We start from the raw sequence: 9,842 nt of genomic DNA on the forward strand, positions 1-9,842 counted from the left end.
CTACATATATATATATATATATATATATATATATATGTATATATAATAAGTGTATATGTATTATTTTCACGTGTCTGTTATAATCCTGCACGACACATTTTGAGGTATCTCGAGCGCATGCGTGATATTTTGAGGCCTGTAGGTAGCGTACAAAATTAATAAATAACTAAGCCGTATTATTTATCGTCCATGGCTATACACACACATACAGACACACAGAGTATAGGATGCTTATCTAGTGATTTTTCTACGTGTGTGTGTGTTTTTTTTTCCCGATGCAAATAAGTTTTCAGACTAATTGCATGTAGCAGTTTCGTCTTAAGAGAATCTATAATAGCATCATTACTAAGGGAATCTATAATAGCATCATTACTAAGGGAATCTATAATAGCATCATTACTAAGGGAATCTATAATAGCATCATTATTAAGGGAATCTATAATAGCATCATTATTAAGGGAATCTATAATAGCATCATTACTAAGAAAATCTATAATAGCATCATTACTAAGAGAATCTATAATAGCATCATTACTAAGGGCTTAGTAATGATGCTATTATAGATCCCTTAGTAATGATGCTATTATAGATTTTCTTAGTAATGATGCTATTATAGATTCTCTTAGTAATGATGCTATTATAGATCCCTTAGTAATGATGCTATTATAGATTCTCTTAGTAATGATGCTATTATAGATTCCCTTAGTAATGATGCTATTATAGATTCCCTTAGTAATGATGCTATTATAGATTTTCTTAGTAATGATGCTATTATAGATTCCCTTAGTAATGATGCTATTATAGATTCCCTTAGTAATGATGCTATTATAGATTCCCTTAGTAATGATGCTATTATAGATTCTCTTAGTAATGATGCTATTATAGATGGAATCTATAATTGGTTCGACATGGCTAGGGGGCGCTCGACTAATTGCACGAATCCTCGACCCACCAAACATACTCGCCCCTTTCATCTGTGGGGTCGTTATATAGTGACGGTCAATCCCACTGTTCGTTGGTAAAAAAAAGAGTAGCCCAAGAGTTGGCGGTGGGTGGTGATGACTAGCTGCCTTCCCTCTAATCTTACACTGTTAAATAGCCCTCGTGTAGCTTTGCGCGAAATTCATAACAAACCAAACAAATAGAATTCGAGACTTTTTCTTTCTGCCGTCCCTCACCTCTTTGCTGTTGCTAATAAACCTCTGTTCTCGACCTCGCTGCCATAAAATTTTTTATAGCTCTTTGTAGAAACTATTACATCCGGGCCACGGAGTTGCCCAGGGGCGGCAACTCCGAATGGGCCTAGGGGTGAAAATAACTTTTAATACGCCCACAACCCCTTTTCGCTTAACAATAAAGAAAAAGTATTTCTGAATGGCTATTTAATTCGTCCATTTATGCCGCAGTTGGTCAGCGGTAAGTCTGAAGGCTTATAACGCTAGAAAACGGGTTTCGATACCCGTGGTGGACACAGCACAGATAGCTCATTGCGCTTGACAACAAATATAAAAAAAAATATTCGGTTTATCACGTGATAATCCTTCGATATAACTCTCTTTAATTCCTATAAGAATTTTCATTTGTTAACTGAACGAAATCGAGGGCCAGGGTAATACCGCAATGGTTTTAATACTTTGAGGTATGGCAATGGAATCGGTGGATTCAAATAGTCCAAAGTACCTGCTTTTTCCCATTTTCGTTGTACTGTAGTTCGTGACAGGGGCGATTGGTGGACGCTGCAAAATAGTCTTTGAACTATTTGTATTTATTTGTCTCGAACGGCATGAAATAAGAAGAGTGATGATGATAATTATGGAAGTATGTGAAACGCACTTGAATTTGGAATGTTGGGCTTCTCTTTGGGCCTGCGCAGAGAGAGATAAAGAAATTGGAAGTATAATGTGAGTCAGGCGTGACCTGATTGTTAGCGAGCCTAGTATGCCCTAAGATTTATAGTTCGTAAACCTCTTTCCGTAAAAGCACGTTTCACACTTTGGGGCTGTGGGTGCTTAATAAAGGTGGCCGTCAAATCCCACTATTGGATCAGACAAGAGAGCCCAAGAGTTCGTGGAGGGTGATGTTGACTAGTAGCCTTCTCTATAGTCATTTATTTGAGAATTAGTTAAGGCTGTGTTCAGATAGACTTTGCCCGGTATGACCAGGTGGTTAGGGCGCTTGACTCGCAATATGAGAGTCGTGGGTTCGAATCTCCGTCTCACCAAACATGCTCGCTCTTTCAGCCGTGGGGGCGTTATAATGTGACGGTCAATCCGAATATTCATTGGTAAAAGAGTAGCCCAAGAGTTGGCGGTGGGTGGTGATGACTAGCTGCCTTCCCTCTTGTCTTGCACTACTAAATTAAGAACGGCTAGCGCAGATAGTCCTCGTGTAGCTTTGAGTGAAATTCCGAAGCAAGTAGGTAAAGTGTCTCTCTTCTCCATTAAAGTCCTAACTCCTGGAGCCTAAATTAAAGATGTTTTAAACATAAGTAAAATTTAAAAAAAACTTTGATGAATATGTAAATTTGAGTATTAAAATGGTGGAATTTGATTGGATAAAAGTAAGTGGGTGTGACCCAATAGCTGGCTTATCAAACTATGAATTCGAGGATCCACGTTTCGTTTTCCGTTAACATAAGAATCACACTCCGCACTTTGGGGCAATGATCAAATACCAGTATTCGACCAGAGTATTGTAAAAGTTGGTTATGGACGCTGTCCACTAACTGTCTTCCTTCTCATTTCTCAGTTCAAATTAGGTACGGCTAAGGCAGCTTGATAGCTTTCTCTTGTGAAACATTGCGAAATTACCCAAAACAACGTACAAGAGAAAAGTAACTTATAAACATACGTAACCCTTAGTACGTACTTATCATATTAATGTCCAAAATAATCGTCTCCTCTAGAATATTTATAAATCCCGAAGTCACTAATGAGTTTCTATCGCTGTTTATCGCCCTACAGATGGCGCTTAAGGCGTTATCACGATTCTCTGAAATTAACGCAAAGAAAGTGACAACCTTGACATCGATGTTGACATCAGATTCTAGAAAGGACGCGTTTTGCATATTTTTTTAATTATTATTCACAAGTACAAATAAAAACACGCAGAGTCCGTTGTATAGTTCGAGCAGCTCTAAAAATACCATCGAAAAGCTTCTTGAGGTCATACAAGAAGTTCACATGCGGAACGAAATCGTTTTAAGAAATCAAATTACATTTCCTGTTGGGTTTCTGGTTGAGTTCTGAATTTCGGATTCGGCGTGCTAGGTTCTAATCTATCCGTGCGATACCACATCATAAACCGTGGGCGCGTAACAAGAGTGACAGTCGATCTCTTAGTTTGAATAGGTGGTGGTGTAAGGTACTGCCGACTGGCTACCTTCCTTTTGTCATAAATCCAAATACAGAAATCTCCTTTGAGGTTGCGATAACAAGCACGATTCGATCCAACAGGGATTCAACACTCCTGTTTCTCAAAGAAAGAAATAATTTTGTTAACTTAATTTCTTGAAACTGTATTTTATTTTGTTGTTGTTGTCATCGTACGTTGTTCGCTCTTTATGGAACATGGATCTACTTCTAAAACACTTTAATAGTTGAAAATCTGTGTTCAGTAATTTAAACTCGGTGGAAGAGGCACACAGTGATGTACGTGTTGTGAGGAACGAACATTCGAAAAGTATTTTTTTTTTTTTTTTTATGTAAACACTCGTACTGAATTTCTGCAACATGATTGGCTACACACGTTGAAGCACATACAAGTTAATCGAGACTGCGTCGGATCAATGAGGTTTGCATTAAGCCAACTGCCGTCTGACAACAAGAGAGAGAGAAAAAAAAAGAAGGAAAAGACGCCACCCATGGGAGACTACCAACAACGTTTAGATTACTTGAGATAGAAGAAAATGAAATAAAGAACGATCATAAAATTTTATACATAACACGTGTTAACTAAAGGAAACTAGGGTTTCTTATTTTAAGGAATTATTACGCGGAGGTAAGATTGTGGAGAGAGAAAAGCACGATATTTCACGATCTTTTGTAACGCAGAATTTTACGCTCATCATCTGGTTCGTGTGTTAGGTCTAGTGAGTTTTCGTGTAAACATTCTAAATATAGAAAAACAAATTGTTATATTATTTTTAGTAATTAGTTTAATTAGAACTCGTAACGCAGCTTCTGCTCTGTATGTAAGTGTGTATTGAGGTAATTTGTTTGCTACAAATGGTCACCTATACACAAAACACAAATTTTCCCAGTTTCCAGTTTTGTTTGCTACAAATGGTCATCTACACACAAAACACAAATTTTCCCACTTTTCGGTTTTGTTTGCTACCAAAGGCCAAATGGTCACTCACACACAAAACACAATTTTTCCAAGTTTCCACTTTTGTTTGCTACAAAAGTCCGAATGGTCACCTACACACAAAACACAGTTTTTCCCAGTTTCCAGTTTTGTTTGCTACAAAAGACCGAATGGTCATCTACACACAAAACACAATTTTTCCCGGTTTCCAGTTTTGTTTGCTACAAAAGGCCGAATAGTCACCTGCACACAAAACACAATTTTTCCCGGTTTCCAGTTTTGTTTGCTACAAAAGTCCGAATGGTCAGTACCTGCACTCAAAGCTCAGTTTTCCTCAATTCTCAGCTTTTGTAGTCTTTATTTAGTTAGAAATCGTTTTATTCTAACACTTGTTATTGACAGGGATGGACAACGCTAGAAATCGGGTTTCGATACCCGTGGTGGGCAGAGCACAGATAGCCTATTGTGTAGCTTTGTGCATAACTTAAAACAAACAGACAGGGATGGTTTGGATTATATAACCCGTAGAACGATTGCTAGTGTTAAACATTTACACGTTCAAAAATCTGTGTTCTTGATGATGTTTTAACTGATGTATGTTTACTTTCCTGCCGCTGTTGTATATCTCAGAAATTATCCTTTTAGTCGGGATTATGAGAAGATTCTGATAATGGTGATAATAACAAAGAAAATTAGAGCTTACAACAGCATTTCCTGTTGGTGACCGTTGTGCGTTGTTATGTAAACAAACCACGATCGATAAAGGCTTATTAATGTGTGCTTTACAAATTTTTGAAATATCTGTAGATCTATGTACTATCCGTGTCTCTGCCTGTCTTATCTGTGTATTTAGCTGTCTGTCTGCTTCCGTTCACACTAGGTCGCTTATATATATTATATACCATGTTATCTGTTTTCAGCTTACAGATCCGAATATTTTTGATATAATTATAACTATCCGTACGGGTGCTTTCAACTTTCTCTGCACTGACAAATTATTTCCATCTCTTCCAAGCTTGCGATTAAGTTTTTCGCTCTTTAGACCCAATTGGTCATTTTTGGGTTATTCCTTGGTACTGCTCCGACGTATTTGACTTTGGTTGCATGGTGTTAAAGTTTCAAACTACCAATTTAAAGGTTAAAAAGGAAGTCTCTCTCTAGTGTCATTATTATTATTTGTTGTTTTGTACCTACATGTATGTGATAAACAAGCGTGTTATCTAACAGTGTATAGTGCTGTTGCTGTTAAAAGCATTCAACCGCTAGCACTAATGCTGTGTTTGTTAGGGTTAGCTTCTCTAATCTCTACCACTAATGCTGTATTTGTTAGGGTTAGCTTCTCTAATCTCTAGCCCTAATGCTGTGTTTGTTAGGGTTAGCTTCTCTAATCTCTAGCACTAACACTGTGTTTGTTAGGGCAGCCTCTTCAACCGCTAGCACTAACGCCATGTTTGTTAGGGTTAGCTTCTTCAACTGCTAGCACTAACACTGTGTTTCTGAGGGTTAGCTTCTTCAACTGCTATCACTAACACTATGTTCGTTAGGGTTAGCTTCTTCAACCGCTAGCACTAACACTGTGTTTGTTAAGGTTAGCTTCTTTAACCTCTAGCACTAACGCTGTGTTTGTTAAGGTTAGCTTCTTTAATTGCTAGCACTAACACTGTGTTCGTTAGGGTTAGCTTATGCAAATCCTAGCACTAACACTGTATTCGTTAGGGTTAGCTTCTCCAACCTCCAGCACTAACTTTCTGTTTGTTAGGGTTAGCTTCTTCAACCGCCAGCACTAACACTGTATAAGTTTGCTAAGGCAGCTCTTTTGTTTTGCGAGTACTTAAATTATCTAAAAATGCTTTTGGTTGAAGAAAACAAAGAAAAAGTGACGATATTTATGTGGCCGAATGGATGTATACTCTTAGATACATGTATAGCGTAGTTTTGTGTTTTAGATAAAATAGAATGTTTAAGAGAGAAAACTATATAAATATATAGAGAAGTATAGGATTGTAAAGCAGGATGTATCGCAATAGTTTTAAGTCCTTGCCAGTATTGACTTGTTCAACCTGCCAGGGTTTTGACACAAAAATGATGTGCAAGTGAGATACTTAGGAACTACTTTTCTCATACACTCTGGGGATGTATTTTTCTTCTTCTTCTTCTGGTGGGCTCACAAGTTTCTATTCGTACTACTCCGTTTTCGTTTTTTTTTGTCCCCTTTCTTGTTTTGTTTTTAGCGGAGGTCTACTTCAGTGGATAATTCAAGATGCGATTTTCACGTGGGCCAGTAACTGTGGAACTGGGGAATGTGTGATATTCCCAGTCAACGTGTTAAATTGCCCTCTGAAATCAGTGCCCGGATGAACGCCTGGCTCTCAGGCTTCTGAACCAATGAATAAGTACCCTAGAGATTTAAACAGACACATTTGCTGTCAGTTAGTCAACGACGAAGCCTCTTCAGAGTGTTGTTTCACTCCATAAATTTGACTCGGCTTTGGATGCACCATGTAATTTGAGTGTATTACGATCGCTAATGGATAACACCTTCTGTTGACAGAGTAAAGATATTCGTCTCATGTAAAAACTCTGACATTCTACCGCTAAAAAGTTGTCTTTTTTTTATACTTAAAGCGATTTCTCTCCAAACTTAAAACCAGACCGATAAATTCCATTCGATTTTTTCAGTGGAAATGTATTTCCTAAAGATTTGAGGAGTTTAACAGAAAAGCTAAACGTGTCAAAATCAACAGAGAATTGGTTTAAATCTGTTAGCAAAGCTAACTTTCAACTTGAGGATAACTATAGATTTACAAGGTTTTTCCAGAATTACGCGTGTCGAACAAATGTATCTCCTCCGGGAGTAAACGGTATATATATATATATATATATAACAAGTTGGTAATTTGAGATTTGAATAATTAATTGGCGGTAGCATCCAAACACATTCTTATTACATGATGAGTATTTATTTTCCTATGGTAGGGATCTGGCATGGCCTGGTGGTTAGAGCGCTCGATCCTCAATCTTTGGGTCTCGGAATCGAAATCCGACTCCTAACATACTTATCCTTTCAGTTATGATATGACAGTCAATCCCATTGTTCGTTGATAAAGAGTAGAACAAGAGTTGGCGGTGGGTTCTGGTTGGTGGTCGACACCACAAAATTAGGGATGACGGCAGAAGAAGTTTTTCCACAAACAAACGTATATGGAAATTTAATTTCTTCAGACTCGGAACCACTACCGTGCGCAGAATTCGTCATTATGGACGTCATGTTCAAAATTGGGATGGAACTGCTACGTTGTTAGATATTGAGAATGTAAGTCATGTGCAGTAACATTCTTCAATCGATCCACCCCCTTTCCCACTCTAACCAACTTCCTGTACACGCATCTGCCGCCGAGAGAGAAGCCCAATTTCCCGTCTGTTCAACCCACAAATCACTAGGCACCCAAAGATCTTCTTGCCATCACTATTCAACACCTGCACCATCGTTTACAGCGCTCTGAAAGCAATTGCTATTCATCTGTTAGATCTTCGAGGAGGAACATATAGATAGCTAACCCTCAGCAAGCCAAAGATTCGATCCACTATGAAAGAAAAAAAAAGAATATTCTGGCACTGTGAAAAATTCCTCAATCTGTGAATCTTTTTTCTCAGCCGTTTTTCTTTTTTTAGGATTATCTGTGTATCTTCATTCATTTTGCTTTTTTTTTTTTTCATTCTCTTGAAGTGATTTACCGGTTCAGCTCCTTTCTGTTGGCTGTTAAAAGTGTTAGATTAAGTTGTTGTACCGTTACAACTCCTTTCCGTTGGCTGTTAAATATGTTATGTTGTGCCTTTACACCTCCTTTCGGTTGGCTGTAAAAAGGTGTTAATTGAATTATGTCGCTACATGTATTTTTTGTTGGTTGTTAAAATGTTAAAATACTGCCAGTACAACTCCTTACTTTTGGTTGATAAATAAGTTAAAAATGTTAAGTTATTATGCCGTTACATGTACTTTCTGTTGGTTGTTAAAATGTTAAAATACTGCCAGTACAACTCCTTACTTTTGGTTGATAAATAGGTTACAAATGGCAAGTTATTGTGCCGTTACAGGTACTTTCTGTTGGTTGTTAAAATGTTAAAATACTGCCAGTACAACTCCTTACTTTTGGTTGATAAATAGGTTAAAAATGGCAAGTTATTGCGCCGTTACATGTAATTTTTGTTGGTTGTTAAAATGTTAAAATACTGCCAGTACAACTCCTTACTTTTGGTTGATAAATATGTTAAAATGTTACGTTATTGTGCCGTTACATGTACTTTCTGTTGGTTGTTAAAATGTTAAAATACTGCCAGTACAACTCCTTACTTTTGGTTGATAAAAATGTTAAAATGTTACGTTATTGTGCAGTTACAGGTACTTTCTGTTGCCAATAAAAAATGCTTATCCAATAATTTATCCAATATTGATTACTGATAAAATAATCTCTCCAATATTCATTATTGATAAAGTAATTTATCCAATATACATTACTGATAATTAGAGAAAGTACAAATTATTGCGCTCGTTATGCAAGTAATTCACTACGAAGGAAGGAAAAAATTAACACAAAACTAGAGTAGTGCCGATTTGACAGGAAATCTAAACTTGCAAACATCGTTTTAATTTATCTGCACATAAGTGACGTCACCGAGTATCGTAACTATGTAATGTGTATATCCTCATGAGAGAAAACAGTCAGTGTAAGAAAAAAACTAAAAAAAAAATTCGTTATTACTCTCCAGCTGTGTGTACGAATCTATTTAATCAGCTCGACTAACTCCTGATTATTGGTTCTTAATTGTTTTTTTTTTTTTTCATCGCGACCATTCGTCAGTTACTTTTTTTTCGCTACTTATAATTCCTAACTTGCGTATTCTATATTATTTTTCAAAACTTTACTTTGCTAATTAAAAAAAAAAAATAAGTAGATAATGTCATTTGATAGAAATCCCCTGACAGATAGGCTTTGTTTCTGTAAAACTTTGTCAAATAGGAAAACAACATTACAGGAGCTTTATAAAATAGTTATAATCTGCCCAATTCGTTCCAACAAACTCCCCTCTGTTGAGAATAGACAGAAACTGAAAGAGAGAGAGAAAACCAAAACTGGGCTGAGTGTGGTTTCTTTTCCACGTTATTAAACAATCCCAAGGTATCCCTGAATAATGTCGTTTACTTTTATTTGGACAGGAGTGGATCCAATATGATATAAATATATCGATCACTGTTATTTATTTATAGCTTGAAGTTAACACAATAAATGTTATACCAGATTCGCTTGACTTTTTAATCGAAGTACTGTTGGACTGGAGGTTGCCGACTGGGTGTGACATACACGACTTCAGATTGCACAATTCGGAGTTCGAATCACGATAACTAGGCTGCTGAAAACCGTCAATCTTGCTGTTCAGTTAATAGTAACTGTGAAGTTGCAGTAATTTCGGAAATAACAGAACGATGAAACTTATATTCAAAGAAGCATATATATATATATATATATATATATATA

The 9,842-nt window shown here is 36.8% G+C and overlaps 1 protein-coding gene across 1 annotated transcript in view; it reads left to right on the forward strand.

Annotated features, from left to right (window-relative positions):
• The window catches only part of LOC111087994 (nucleolysin TIAR-like), a 93,973-nt gene extending 84,335 nt beyond the window's left edge, over positions 1 to 9,638 (forward strand). The window contains exon 4 of the mRNA XM_022396653.1: positions 9,606 to 9,638. Within this exon, the coding sequence (XP_022252361.1) occupies positions 9,606 to 9,623 (18 nt within the window). The 3' untranslated portion in view covers positions 9,624 to 9,638. The remainder of the gene's footprint in view (positions 1 to 9,605) is intronic.
• The last annotated feature ends 204 nt before the right edge of the window (positions 9,639 to 9,842 follow it).

The sequence above is a fragment of the Limulus polyphemus genome, unplaced genomic scaffold (genome assembly GCF_000517525.1).
Source record: "Limulus polyphemus unplaced genomic scaffold, Limulus_polyphemus-2.1.2 Scaffold2959, whole genome shotgun sequence".
NCBI lineage: Eukaryota > Metazoa > Arthropoda > Merostomata > Xiphosura > Limulidae > Limulus > Limulus polyphemus.